The 15,264-nt window shown below is 52.2% G+C and overlaps 1 protein-coding gene across 1 annotated transcript; it reads left to right on the top strand.

Annotated features, from left to right (window-relative positions):
• Nucleotides 1-675: 675 nt before the first annotated feature.
• Nucleotides 676-15,224, top strand: ATIC (5-aminoimidazole-4-carboxamide ribonucleotide formyltransferase/IMP cyclohydrolase). Its single transcript, XM_061563229.1, has 16 exons — nt 676-915; nt 3,516-3,642; nt 5,134-5,210; nt 5,718-5,784; nt 6,662-6,750; nt 7,343-7,494; nt 7,786-7,942; nt 8,522-8,647; nt 8,928-9,035; nt 9,690-9,775; nt 10,743-10,832; nt 11,549-11,677; nt 12,315-12,407; nt 13,614-13,796; nt 14,211-14,366; nt 14,968-15,224. The coding sequence occupies exons 1-16, from the start codon at nt 897-899 to the stop codon at nt 15,085-15,087; spliced, it is 1,779 nt and encodes a 592-aa protein (XP_061419213.1). The 5' UTR covers nt 676-896; the 3' UTR covers nt 15,088-15,224.
• Nucleotides 15,225-15,264: the final 40 nt, after the last annotated feature.

Here is a 15,264-nt window from a genome sequence, read left to right on the forward strand (position 1 = left end):
CACGCGCGCCACCCACCACGCGCGCCACCCACCACCCGCGCCACCCACCACGCGCGCCACCCACCACCCGCGCCACCCACCACCCGCGCCACCCACCACGCGCGCCACCCACCGAGCGCGCCACCCACCACGCGCGCCACCCACCACGCGCGCCACCCACCAGGCGTGCCACCCACCACGCGCGCCACCCACCGAGCGCGCCACCCACCGAGCGCGCCACCCACCACGCGCGCCACCCACCACGCGCGTCACCCACCAGGCGTGCCACCCACCACGTGCGCCACCCACTAAGCGCGCCACCCACAGCAACTGAGATTCTCCACTCGCCATGGGGCGAAGCGGCTGCTGAGCGGCTGCCCCCTTGCGGTCGCTGCTCGCAATCACCCTCACATGTCACCCTCACCCCCCACACCTCCCCCCCCCCCCACCACCCCTCCTCACCCCCCCTCACCCCCCACCACCCCCCACCACCCCCCACCACCCCCCCTCACCACCCCCCCACCCCCACCACTGTGCATCATGATTAATTGATTAATTGATACTGTGCAGCGTGGATGACCGCGGTGTTTGGTTGGTGGCATTGATGCTGAAGTTGCCACAGCAGGTGGCATAGGTGGTGCATCGGCCACTCGTCTCAGTCAGTCGACCCGTGACCTCCTGGTGCACCTAGCCTGGCACAGGCTGCTGCTGCTGTTGTTGTTGCTGCTGCTGCCTCGTGGTGACGCTGCCTCTCGATTCGCTGCCAAATCCACGCGGCGGCCGCGAGGGGCGTCGCCTGAAATCCGCGACCCCGGGGCCCGAGCCACCGCCACTCGGCATCCTCCTCCACCTCCTCCACCTCGCCGTCTCTTCTCGTCTCCTCCTCCTCGCCGCCGCCGCTGCTGCTGCTGCTAACCATGGCCCCCAACGAGCTGGGTAATGCGACACCGTCAGCCAGACGGCGTCTTCTCTCTCTCCCCCCCGTGCCGAGTGGCGATGGGGACTTTGTCGAGACGCCGCGCGGGTCTCGCTTTGTTCGTGCGTGGGGCCACCACGAGGTCGCCACGTGGTTCCCGAGTGTGTGAAGGGAAATGAATGAATTAGCTGAATGAATTAGTTTAAAATCATACATTGATTGTAACTGCAGTGTGAATGATTCAACTTTACGCTGGGACTTCACGAATGAGTCGACATCACGAAGAATTAATGTACAGTGCGTGGGCGGGAATTCCCTATACCCCTTGCCTCTTGACAATCGTATTAAAAGCTGCGGAGGAGGGGTATAGGGACTTTTCGACCACACTATGTCAATGTCTTAACTTTCATTTTGTTGCTCTATTAAAAAAAATGCGATCTAACAGCCAATGGCTGTTAAGTCTGAGAACGTTAGCATCGTGAAAGAGTTGCTATAAATGTATCGCTATGTTTACATGCAGCATAGAAATTTTGCAAGTTGTGCAGTCGCTAGGAAGCTCAGCTGTGGATTTGAAGTTTCCGTGACTGCAAGGATCCACACTCTTTGGCTCTTTCGGTAAAGTCACGGAGGTGAAAACATAAAATAGTTGTGGTTGTGCCACCTGATGACGGGCGCTTGTGTTGCGCCCAAAACGTCGTGATATTTATTTATTTTATTTTTTCACCTCCGTGACCTTACCGAAAGAACCAAGAAGTATGAAACTCAGCTGGTTTGAGGCTGCGGTTGGCGTGTTGGTGATGGAAGGCCACCGCGCACACAACAAGACCGGCGTAGTTGTTGCTGCCATAGGGCCAGGAAACTCCATTATTGTACTGCAGCCGTGCACCGTCTTTGACCAAGCCGTGCGCACGACTTGCGTGGTGAAGTATGGTCAAACAATCCACAGAGGGCAGCGAATTCTGAACTGTTGTTGGAAATGGCCTCTCCTGGAGTGCGGTAAATTCATCCGCGACTTTTCGCAGATGTGGGGAGTCGGACAGAAGTGACGGCAAATACATTTGATTATCCGCGTTTGTCCATGGATGACCGCACAGATATCGGAGTTCTTTTTGGATGGAGAAGAGATCGGGCGTTGTGCAAAGAGCACACAAACCAGTCGGTATCTGACCAGCATTTTGAGATGCGGTCCCAATTCCATGCGATATAATCCACACTGACTGCGTGTGTTCGACTTTACTGTTTTGATTGCGTTCGAATTATGCCTGCATTCAAAAATCGCGCCTGCGTCATAGTAAAAATTTGACAAAAATACTATACGGACTCTCAAATCACTTAATTGGAATAACCAATATCATCAACATCTTGAGGCTCACTTGCAGGCCGGTGCTGCATCGCCGTCGTGCCACATAGGGACAGCTGCCATCGGGGTGTCCCCTAGCCTAAACGCAGAGACAACCGAGCCTGTATACTGGAATGATTGCGATGAGATGTGATGCAAGGCACATATAAATGTTGGGGAGTTTAAGTGCGCAGTAAATGTCGCTACAAATTATTGAGAATCGGTAGCAATCCCCTCCACACTACGGCCCACTCGCGCTCTCTCGATGGCATGCCAGGCTGGTCTTTGAGGGACGACGTCGAGTGGTTCTGGGACTCGCCGGTTGTTTTGAGATTAGAATTTCACGGGGTGGCTGGAGTTTTCTGTAAATGGCTCCCTAACAAGCGGAGAGCTTGTCTCGTGCTTCTCAACAAAGTCCCCCCTTGGCGCACGCTCAATTGAGCCGTGAAGACGTCTCACAGAGGCATCTCTTCTTCCCCCGTGTCACGCACGATATCTTTAGACTCGCCAAGGAGTCGCGGGAGACAAAGGAATGATCTGTGCATTTAAGAGGCCCCCTTGCTAATGCAGCATACGTGCGCAGGGCAGTGAAGAGGGCGCGTCTTGGACTTTGTGGCCGGAGCGTCTGAGTAAGCCATGGCAGCCGGGATGAATTCGGTGGTGAGCCGTTACAGATTCATTCTAAAGAATCAATGTCGCTACCGCTCAAACGAGCGAGCAGTCGGCACTGGTTTCCATGGTCTGCCATCAGCCAGTGGTGGGACTTCCACATTCTGATGGCAGAGTGCAGTACATCCATCAGTTGGCACTGTTGTTGGCCAAGTGTGAAGTGTGGGTTGGTCGAGTGGGGGAAGCCTAGGGCCGTTTCATGGATATTGCTCGCCACTCGTGATGGCCATGGCTGAAGATCAAACTCTGCTTCATAGTGCTGTATGATACAAAACATACAAATCGAGAATCTTTAATTGATCTATTATCTGTAAATCGATGTTTTATTACACTATCAGTAATATCTATTTGAATGGCTGGGGTGGACCTTGGGGCTTCCCCTGTGCATTTTATCCACTCTTCGAAGCCTAGCATGGGGGCCTTTCCTTCCCATGGGCCCCTAACGCCACCGTTGCACTGCCTGCGCACCCTATAGCTACGCCAACGCTCCACGATTCACACCACCTGCTTGCCGCAACAACACCACTCGCACGAGTCTGCACCGCTGCCGTTGGCACGGGTCGGAGCCGGCCCCGGTGGGTGATGTTCGTCCGTCCGTCTGTCTCATCGCAGCGCTCTTCAGCGTGTCCAACAAGGAGGGCCTGGTGGGCCTGGCCTCTCGGCTGGACGCTCTCGGGCTCGGCCTGGTGGCTTCCGGAGGGACCGCCACGGCTCTCCGCGATGCCGGCCTCTCCGTCAGGTGCGTATCATCGCCTGTGTGTCGCCTCCACGGTTGTGTCCCTCTAGACAGTGCTGTTAGACATGGGGTGGGTGCGTGCGTGCGTGTAGTGGTAGTGGAGCGGTTAGCGCACTGTGCTACGAACCCGGCAACCCAAGGTCGATTCCCACCCACGGCCAACACCAGTGACAATTACCTGAACCAGTTCTGGGCCTCCTCTAGATCGACACAGCCTGAAATGAGTACCTGATGCAGTGTGTAAACATCGCTACTAGGGAGATAAGTTGGTTGGGCGTGGTGCTGGCCACCCACCGCCTCATGTGCCATTCCGGCTTTCACAGGTGCTCACTTACAGCACTTGTCCCAACAATCTGTTAAGGCTATACGGTTGTTGTCAGAGTGAGTGTGAATGCGTTTGTGGTGCCCGGGTGGCGTGGGGTGAGAACACGGAGTCCGCACCGTTGAGACCCTGGGTGTAAGATCTGGGTTTCAGCCTGCAAAATGAGCTTTAACCGGGTTTCAAAGCAGAGTGAGTTGATTGTCAACACTACTGCACCACCACTGCACCCCAAAATGGAATTTCCAAAATAATGAGATTTGCACAATTTTCTTTACGTCGTGATCTATCGGAGGCACCCCGTGACAGTCGTGTTTAAATATAATGAGTAACTGATTGCACAAAAATCAAAACACCCAAACCAAATAGTCCGCCCTCGCCACTGCCACTTGTGTGCCAAGGCAAAGTTGATTTGACGTTTTTTTCAAATGGTTGAATATCAAGGGAATTACTTCCATAGGTCCAAATTCACGTGTTGTTTCTCTAGTTTTGTTATATCTTGTTTGCTTGTTTTTTCTCACTTAGTATTGTTGTTTGTTGTTGTAACGTTCTGACCCGCCCCTACTGGACATCTTGTGAAAAGAGCTTTATAGCTCATCTGATTCTTCCAGTAAAAATAATTATGATTAACGTAACATTTCATTGGAATAAATTGCAAAGAAGGGAATCTCGCACACGCGGCTCACGATGACACTAGCACAAGAATCGACTTTAAAATCTACAAATGGAGGAGATGGAGCGATTACAAAAGGCAATTGCTTACTAGCACCACTGCTGGTAGAAGGGGCCTCTGATAGACGGTAGCTCTGAGGGGTATTTGGTCTACTGTCCCTCGCTGACGAGACGTCTTGAAAGATGTGGACATACCCACACTTTACCCCACCGCACGTGACATCGACTAACTGTGGCCTACCCATTTATACTGCTGGGTGTAAATGGGTGGGGGAAGCCAGCAAATTGCCCACTGTGTCACCAGGGCAGCTCCTTTTGTTTCAATTAAAATGTAAAACTGTTATTCCTTAATTGCTGGACGATTCTAATGTGTGCAACAAACTGGTTACCATTATTTCTCGTTTTTTTCAACGCAATTTTTTTTAAAATATACATTTTTAACAAACCCCGTTGATGATGGCCGTGTGCACCCGGTGATGGTGTGCGTGCGTGCGGTTGCGCAGGGACGTGGCGGAGGTGACGGGTTTTGCCGAGATGCTGGGAGGCCGAGTGAAGACTCTGCACCCAGCCGTGCACGGAGGTGGGGTGATCGCGTCCTCCAACTTCTTGGCCCACTCGGACGTTCGCATCCCACACACACTGCCCGTTCTGTAGCCCACCTCTCTTCACCATGGTCGGCGGCGGCGGCAGTCATCGTCAGCCCTGATGGAGCCACTGCTTGATGGAAGGCCTCCCCGTGCCGTCGCCATCGTTCACCCTGGCGGGGTGGCTAGGGTTGACGCTGTGCCTGTAAAGATTTGCCCAGCCGAGTAATTTAACAAATCTTCACGATTCAAGCTGGCGATTTGATTCTTTGTTGTAGCGCTGCTCGTGGCTGCGGGCATCACGAAAACTAATTGCATACATCAGATACAGAAATAAAAATAAATGATAATTGCCACATGCATGATTCAATCCACGTACCCTGAGCAAAAGAATAATTTTCAATTTGTGAATCGATACATCGTTAACGTCACGAATTAATGTGTGTCGTCGTTCACTGAGAGAGCGCTGTTCCTCTGTCGTCGTGGTGATGTTTGTTTTGCAGGGATTCTGGCACGCTCGTCGGCTGGGGACCAGGCAGACTTGGAAAAGCACGGCTTCAGCATGATAAGGTCTGGGCCGACACAACGGTTTTGTAAAATTATAAACACAAAACTTGTGCATTAGCCCATAGAGAAATGAGTCCAAATTTGTATTTATAAAATTCTGATAGAGCATCCTTTGCGCCGGTGCATCTCTGGAGTGCTTAGTACGTGTGATGAGAAACTTGCATCACATTTTTTCTCAAACATTTTAAAGGGCACCCCGAGTGACCGCTATCATTTTGCATCAAATGATGATGGCACTTGGCCTGCAAGTGGGCATTCTTAGTCCGCCGGTGAGGGGTGTTGTTGGGACGTGTAATCCCAATTGGGGAAATTTTTTCATTTTTTTTAATTTGGCAAATTTTGTCCAATATGCTGGCAAACAATGGCCCATTTGTGTCTTTGTATAAGTGACTTTGAAAATGTACATTTAATAATATATCTCTCGAGTGTAAGATATCCACAAAACCATTCAGTAAAAAGTAATTCTTCTAGATAACCTAATTTAGTAGTCGGATGAAGATAGCCGAACCTGACTTAGTTGACCTCTTGTATAATTGTCAGGCTATTACCAATCTGTCCTCCCACAATGGGTTACAGTTAACACAGAAGGCACGACCAATAGAGTACAGTGATATGTGTTTGTTTATCTATTCAGTGATGATCCCTTTAAAACAAATTATTACTATTTACTATCTAACGTACAAAAACTTTTATGTGGCTTTATTTTGAAATAGGAATACGTAAGTGAGGTTTGTGGCCAAGAGGTTATCATTTCATCAACGCTCTAAACCGCTCGTACTCACGATCCGCTACCGTGCGTGGTTCACACCGGGGATGTTCTACCGGAGCCAGCGGGCAGCATGCATTCTTCATTTCCGTGTTGTTTCCATCTTGTTACCAGGGTGGTGGTGTGCAACCTCTACCCGTTCATTAAAACCGTCTCGACGCCAGGCGTCACCGTGCCCGACGCCGTGGAGCAGATCGACATCGGTAACATGATTTCTCCGTGAACATTCATTTCATTTGATACCTCGGTGTCATGGGGTAGGATCGGTAATTGACAATAGTTTATGACATGAATCATTTACGGATCCATTATCGATGCCAAAATTCGTGGAATCAAGTTTCGGTTCAAGTGATGATTTATTTGATTGGCCAACACGTGCGGACGTTCAAACTGCCCGGCGCGTTGCAGTGTGATTGGTCTCCTGACAACTCGTTGCGTACCAAATATATTTACATAGAGCTTGCAGCCTTTTGCTAATCTACTGCCGAATGTAGACTTCACCATGCCGTGTCCACAATGGGGCTTATCTAACTATATTCCACCGCACTGGCCGATGCTGGTTGGTGAATGTTGGTAAACCGACAATCGTTTCTTTAGTTTTGCACGTGGTTATCGTTAACGTGAAAACCGGCATTAACAACCCTAGCAGGGCGTCTTGCGGCGGTGCCCGGAGCAACCGGCAGGCGTGTGCTGACGTGTGGCCTGCCGGAGGCATTCAAAAATCCTTTCCAGGATTCGGCCTCGCTGACGGGTTACCGTGTACGGTGAATGCCGCGTCGCCAATCTCCCCCGCAGGCGGAGTCACGCTGCTGCGCGCGGCCGCCAAGAACCACGAGCGCGTCACGGTGCTGTGCGATCCAGCGGACTACGGCACTGTCGCCGCAGAGATGGAGGCGTCGGCAGAGCGGGACAGCTTGCCCGAGACGCGGCGATGCCTGGCGCTCAAGGTGAGACGGAGCGGAGGCCGTTTTGCCGTTGGAGTTCGTTCTAAGCGGCGAGGAACGCATGCGGTCAGAAGCACGTCGCCGATTCACGCTGGGAAACAAGCGTGGGACACTGGGTCGACTTTCGCACGGTGCGGCGAGGCGGCGCCACGTAACTAGCGGGGCGCTTCTCTGCTCTCTCTCATCTAACTTATCCGGCTTGAAAATTTTGATTAGACGAATCGTTACATGCGCTGCTCACTCCCGCCGTCTCCCTCCGCCCACCCCGCCCCTCCGCCCCGCGTTGCTGCGCAGGCGTTTGAGCACACCGCGCGCTACGACGCCGCCATCGCCGACTACTTCCGCCGCGAGTTTGGGCGCGGCGCGGCCCAGCTGCCGCTGCGCTACGGCATGAACCCCCACCAAGCGCCGGCGCAGATCTACACCACGGGGCCCCGCCTCCCCCTCACCGGTCCGTGCCGCAGCAGTCCACCCGTGGACGAGTCGCGGGCCCCTCTCGGTCTTTCTCTCCGGCGGGTCTCGCACGCACTGGTTCAGTCACTGGTGCCGGCTGGAGTAGCATTAAATTACAAGCATTGTTTCTTACCGTGTGTATGTGTACGTGTACAGCGGCGGTTTAGTCGATCCACTGATGGATGAGGGCCTCGCCGCGCTCTTGAGGGCCATGGGAGTTATTTGATCGTGCTTCAGCCACGCTGGTCAGAGTGGTTTGGCGAAGGCGGGGAACATAGAAAGTGCAGTACAACAATTGTATTTGTTGCACTACCCTCTGCTGAATTGTGACTGAATGTTGACAGGTCATTGGATCGACTCAGAGTATTGAATCGACATAAATGTACCAGCGAAACACTTCATCCTCAATCTGCGATACGCCATGATTGCCACAAAGAACACTGACAGCCGTTGGGGTAGAGTTTAGCTGCTGGTGCGCGTTGCAGCATAGATGCGCTGAGTGGCATGCGTGTTCCCACGTGCGTGCGTGTCCCCACGTGCGTGTCCCCGCCTGCGTGCGCGTTTGTGCGTGGCGCAGTGCTCAACGGCTCCCCGGGGTTCATCAACCTGTGCGACGCTCTCAACGCGTGGCAGCTTGTGCGGGAGCTCAAGACGGCGCTGGCTCTCCCGGCGGCTGCCTCTTTTAAGCACGTCAGCCCTGCCGGTGCGAAGGAACGAGCGCGCGGTGGCGCCTGGCGCACATCACGGCTGAGTGACGGCAACACCTGCCGCTTCTCAGCCGGGTGGTGCTGGAGAACCAGCGGTGGCTGCCAGGCCTGATTCTGTCTCATATTTCATCGTCGCTCTCATAATTCCCTTTGGCCTTTCTACCTATACTCCTTCCTGCACTGTTATCTACGACTACTCTTATCTACCAGTACTCCTATCGACCTGTACTGTTACGATTTGTGTTGTTGGCTAATGGGCGTGTTGCTGCCGTGCAGGTGCAGCGGTGGCCGTGCCGCTGAGCGAGGAGGAGGCGCGCGTGTGCATGGTGCAGGATATTGCCGGTAGCCTGAGCCCTCTGGCGACCGCGTACGCCCGCGCCCGGGGTGAGAGGTCACGGGGGATGAGGGGAGAAATTCGCGTGGCGTATCACAGGGGTGAGGGGTATAGGGAGGTTTAGAGGCTAATGGAGTAAACACTCAAGCTTGGCTAGATAGTGTTTAAAAGCAGAAAATTATTTTGCTACTATTTTTATTTTTTCAGATCAGGCCATCTGCTCTTTTACAGAAGTGACCTGGCCACAAATTATAGCTCAACGAAGTGGCTTATCACATCGAAATTTATAGCAGCCAAATACTCTAAACACATGATGATTCTAAATGTGGAAAGAAAAACCAGAAGACCCGGATAAAAATCCACGTGACCACGGGGAGAGAGACATGCACACTCCAGATGAACAGGTGTCAGGGTTTGGATCGAACACACGACCAGCATACCACGCAAGATAGTTAACATTTCCTAGCCACCGTGGCACTCCAAAGATATTGTCCTGGCAAGTCTCGGTTTAAATGGACCCATAATGTGGCAGGATCCATGTCACGCCTGATTTCGCTCCAATTGCCATTGGTTGATAGATTATTCACTTGGAGAGCAATAGTTTGACAGTGACTCCATAACAATTAGAACTGTGCTTCCAATAAACACTGCTTTATCTCGGGGAAACGGTGAACCATTAAAATCCTTGCCGTGGATGTTCGTAGGCGCTGACCGCATGTCATCATTCGGCGATTTCATCGCTCTCTCGGACGTGTGCGACGTGCCGACTGCCAAGATCATCTCTCGCGAGGTGAGACCTGTGCCGGGGCCTCCCATTCCCTGGGCGGTGATGCGGTGGGCACGCGGGAGCGCTTTATTTTGGTGCTTGTTTGCAAGACTTTCGTGGTTAGAATCTGGCAGGTCACCCTGGTTATTACTGTGGTGGGTGTATTAACCATAAAGTGCTATGCGCCGTCTCTTTCACAGCGGACGTTAAAGATCCCGTGATGTCATTTGAGAGGAGTGCGTCTTTGTGTGCCAGCGGCCAAACTTGGCAAATAAAAGAAATTGCCTGTAAATGACTAAATTGGGATTACACCAAGTAATCGTCACCTACTGACTAATGCCACCTTGCATGCCGGTTCTGAGTCGCATGACACACAGGGACAGCTGCCACTGGGGGTCTCCGAATTTTTGACATGAGCTGTGTGATGTAAGGCGCTGTCAGTTTCTGGGGAATTTAAGCGAGTGTCTTGTGAATGTAAACATTAACGAATTGATTCCTTGCCCAATTCTCGGTTTGATTACTCAACTAAATTGAGGGAGTTTCCTGCCTTCGGGAGGAGGAATGTGGCAGGAGTGGGGGGGGGGGGCAGCCAGTTTTAAAGGGGTCCTAGTAATCTGTGACGAGGAGAAACTCTTAAAATGTTTGGTTGATTTAAAGGCAGAATCGTCTCAGAGAGATGCTCATCAAGCAGGTGATTTGTGTCGGGGTTTTATCCTCGCAAATTCACAGATTTTTTACAGGATAAATGATTCGCGTTTATCCGGGTTGATTTTAGTAAAACGAGAAACAGCCAAGTAATACAAATTTACCTCCCGTCAAGTAATGGAACATTCCCAACTCGTTTGTTCGTTTGGAAAGCGTTGGCTGTTCTTTTGTTTCAGGAGAACCGCAAAGTAACCGTCTGCGTAACCGCATTCAATGTGCCGCGAGTCGGCCCCACTCCGGAGTAACTCTGCTCCCCCTCTCGCGCGCGCCGCCTCGTCTCGCTCAGGTGTCGGACGGCATCGTGGCGCCAGGATACGAAGAGGAAGCGTTGAAGATCCTGGCCAAGAAGAAGAATGGGAATTACTGCGTGCTGCAGGTGTGTCCGTCGGGAGAGGGACCGCACTCCCGAAAACCTCGACACGGAAACTCCGCCCTCGCCTTCCTGAGAGCCCAGGCACAGAGGCTGACACGGTTATGAGATGGGGGGGGTGGGGGGCTCACAAGAGATTGTGCAGGTTAACTTGGTGTTACACGTCGGCGTCACGACGTTTAAGAGTCGTCAGATTGATTGGGTTGAAAAGTAAGTAGGCTTAGGCATAGAATAAGTAGGCTTAGCTGCTATAAAATTCCACGTGATAAGCCACTTCGTTGAGCTATCATTTGTGGCCAGGTTGCTTCTGAAAAAGAGCTATGTAGCTCGGTGGGCCTTTCCTGGTAGAAGGGGTTGATGGGTGGTCACCGAGACCACAAACGGTGGAGTGGTAGCCAAAGGGGAACATCCACGGTGGAGACGGAGCGATGGATTTGGCGAGATAGCTTGTGACATCGTGAGACCGGGAGAGATGATGACGATGATGCCAACGGCTTGGAGAAGGATTCATCCAGCAATCGATAGATCATGGCTGATGATCATCCTGCAATGTTTTCCCTTATTGAAGTGCTCACTTAAGTGCGTTTAAATGTTATTCTAAACTCTCAATATATCATACAGCACTGTGTCTCCATATATCAGACAGAGTCGAGCGCTTGTGATGACTGTATTCTCGGTCGGGACGATCGTTTGCATTTCAACTCTCTCGCACTGGCGGCCAGATGGACGCTGCGTACGAGCCGGAGCCGCAGGAGTCGCGCACCGTCTTCGGCCTGCAGCTGCAGCAGAAGCGCAACGACGCCGTCATCGACCGCACGCTCTTCTCCAACGTGGTCACGGCTCGCAAGGAGGTGGTGCCCCCACTCCCACCACCAATTTCTGACGTGGTGTCGGCGGAACCCTGCCGCCCTCTGCTGTGTTTTGGGGTCGTACCACGTGTTGTTTGGCGTGATTTGTCCGAACTGTCGAGCATTGCTGGCTGCTGGTGCTGCTGGCGTTTCTGCTTCATTGACGCAAAATTGCGAGCTGCTCTATTTTTTTTCTTTTTTTTCTCCAAATCCTGAGTGAGCTCCCAGCACCGCGTAGCGACACCGGATCGTGCCAAGCTACACGCGGTTCAACCCGAACATGCAAGGGCAGGGGTTGGCAACCTACGGCTCCGGAGCCGCATGCAGCTCTTTGCGGGCCGATTCGTGACGTTACTTATTAAGGACCGCCGTCTCGTATTCACCACATGTATTGCGGCTCTTGAAATCTAGAGCTTTTTTTATGAATTCGAAATAAATGGTGGTGCTTATTAATTTGGTTGCCGACCCCTGCGCATGGGAGAGACGCACGGCACGACCGCGGCAACCCGGCGCTGTAACGCGACACTCGTCGCGATCGCAGTTCAATGTGACCTGCCCACAGCCCCACGCCGCGGTGCGTGGTGCTGTTGTGCCGTGCCCTGACCCGGCCTGCGACGTCCCATTGTTGTTGCCCGCTCAGCTGCCCGAGGAAGCCGTCCGCGATCTGATTGTGGCGTCGGTCGCTGTGAAGTACACGCAGTCCAACTCTGTCTGCTACGCCAAGAACGGACAGGTGGGATCACGCGTACATGCGGTGAATCGAGTTTATTAAAAAAATATTATTTTTTCCATATGTTTGTTGTATGTAATAGGTTCACGTGACAGTGTTAAAATGTAATATTGTAATTTGCACACTGCCAACGAAATTGTAAACAGCAATGTTAATATGTTAAAACACCAAACAAAAATCTTTTACAAGGAATCATGTCTGCATTAACCGCAATACTTGTGGTCAGAATGCAAACAAAAAACGTGGTCTGATAATATATGCATTGTCTTTGAAACTTATTGGTCCACACCAGAGACAGCTTTCTTTTTGAGCCTCGTCTCAAAATGGTGTTAGACCATAGGATGCCAAAAGGCGTACAGCACAAAGACAATGCACTATCAGAGTAATGAGGGCTCCGGTGAGCATCTACATCATGGGGACCTCCTTTGCCAGTACCAAAAGATGAGAATAGTTTTTCCTCTTTTTTCTGGCAACAAAACAGGTGTTAAGATGTTAAAACACCAAAATGAAACCTTTTACAAGGGATCATGTCTGCATATATTATCAGTGTGTTTTTTGTTGCCATTCTGACCACAAGTGTTGTGGTTAATGCAGACATGATTCCTTGTAAAAGGTTTCAATTTGGTGTTTTCACATCTTAACACCTGTTTTGTTGCCAGAAAAAAGGGGAAAACCTATTCTCAGCAATGTTAATCTTTCAAAAAGAAAAGTTACTTCTTGAATGATCATGACGCTCAAACACAACGCTCAAACCGACAGTGATGGGGGTGTGGGTGAATCATTGAGCCTCGTGAGTTGGTGGCAGCAGGGTGGCGCAGTGGTAACACTCCGTGCCTCGGAGCAAAGCAGTTCCTGTGTTCCTTTCCGACTTGGGTGCCTTTTTCTGTCGGGTGTTTGTTCTCCCCTCCTTCTACATGGGTTTCCTCGGCGTTCACCGGTTTCCTCCCTCGGTTAAAAAACACAGAATGTTACCGTTATTGGCCCCACAACATCACATCCCAATGCTGAAACATTACCGACAGACTACTCAGTCAGGATCGCACACAGCACCAATATCGCCCCCAACTACGAAAACTTGGCAGGGACCTCCTGCGAAAGAAGCATGACACTCCGTGAGCCTCTCCCTGGGTTAAACCAGCACAATTAGCAGCAACGATCCGTAACCGGTTACCGGTACCAACGTTGATGTTGGGCGCGCTACCTCTGCAGGTGATCGGCATCGGGTCCGGGCAGCAGTCGCGCATCCACTGCACGCGCCTGGCCGGCGACAAGGCCAACCACTGGTGGCTGCGGCAGCACCCGCGTGTCCTCGGCCTGCGCTTCCGCGCCGCCGTGAAACGCGCCGAAGTCTCCAACGCCATCGACGTGTTCGTCTCCGGCACCGTGGGGCAGGTGCGGGGGGCGGCGGAGTGCAGAGGCGTTGGCGTGCCGGCGCCGGCGGCGGGGCCGCGTCGTCCGTCGTGGTCGGCGGCATTTCCATTGCCGTCATGGTCGTATTCGTCGTCGTGTTCATTGTTATAATCGTAGTCGTTATCTGGTTAGTGGAAAATGTCATCGTTGTTGCTGATAGAACACTGAGAGACAGAATGAGGAGCCCCTGGCAAAGTGTGGTTACTCCTATCTCTTCCAAGATTCCTGGCCAGCGTGAAAGAATAGGCCAAAAACCCTTTTGAGGGGCTCTCTGTAGCTCGTTTAAATGAAGGCCCTTCCACCAGCAGTGTCGTGAGCAGGGAATTGCACGACTGCACCTTAACCTTTTACACTCTCCCAACGCTGGACACACTACCTTCTCCCCGTGGCCCACAGGACGTGGACCTCGCCACTTGGCAGGCCCTCTTTGAGGAGGTCCCCGAGGCCTTCACGGAGGCCGAGCGGAAGGACTGGATTGGTCGCCTCGAGGGCGTCGCCCTGAGCTCCGACGCTTTCTTCCCGTTCTGCGACAACGTGGATCGCGCCAAGCAGGTAGCGGAGGGAGGGGAGTCATGTCGGCGCGTGTCCACCCCTCGATGGTAGCGCCCTGCAGGAGACTTGTATGAAGTTGAATACCGATTTGTCGTCCACTCCAATGGGAGGCTGCTCATCCGCTGCTCATCTGCTGTCCCTATGGCCGTCTTTATCGACCTGAATGTCTTGATTTAGCACAGAGTTCTTCTCCTTCATCCCCGCCATGTCTCTCCTGTCCCGAATCAACATAAAATTAAGTGTTTAGTGACGCTGCGTTAGGAGTGGACTGCACAAATAACAAAACACTTAACGCATTCGTCAATGCTGCTGTGGCCTTAAAAATAAAGAAAGTAAATATAAAAGCCGACATTTTGGGCATTGGCCGTAATTAATAACAAAAAGGGCAATTGCCTGAAACGTCGTCGACTTAACATTGACGACCAAGATATGCTCTCGTGACATCAGTGGTTTTTACACCTTCATTACATGCAACAGCGTTTAAATTTGTTAACGAGAATTAATTTTAAAATAATAAAAGGAAGGGACAGGGTAACAAAAATGTTCCAAGGCGAAAATACTAAATGTTCCATCTTCATGCACGCGTGTCTCGTCACGGCAGAGCGGCGTGCAGTTCATAGCGGCGCCGTCTGGATCCACCGCAGATCAGCTGATCGTGGAGGCGTGCGACAAGCACGGCATAGCGCTGGCGCACACCAACCTGCGCCTCTTCCACCACTGATGCCACCACCCAGCGCACGTACACACCCGCACACGTGCTCACACCCGCACGTACACACCCACACACGTGCTCACACCCGCACGTACACACCCGCACACACGTGCTCACACCCGCACGTACACCCTTACACACGTGCTCACACCCGCACGTACACACCCGCACACGTGCTCACACCCG

The sequence above is a fragment of the Lethenteron reissneri genome, chromosome 31, assembly GCF_015708825.2.
Source record: "Lethenteron reissneri isolate LAM-NWPU_2019-01 chromosome 31, ASM1570882v1, whole genome shotgun sequence".
NCBI lineage: Eukaryota > Metazoa > Chordata > Hyperoartia > Petromyzontiformes > Petromyzontidae > Lethenteron > Lethenteron reissneri.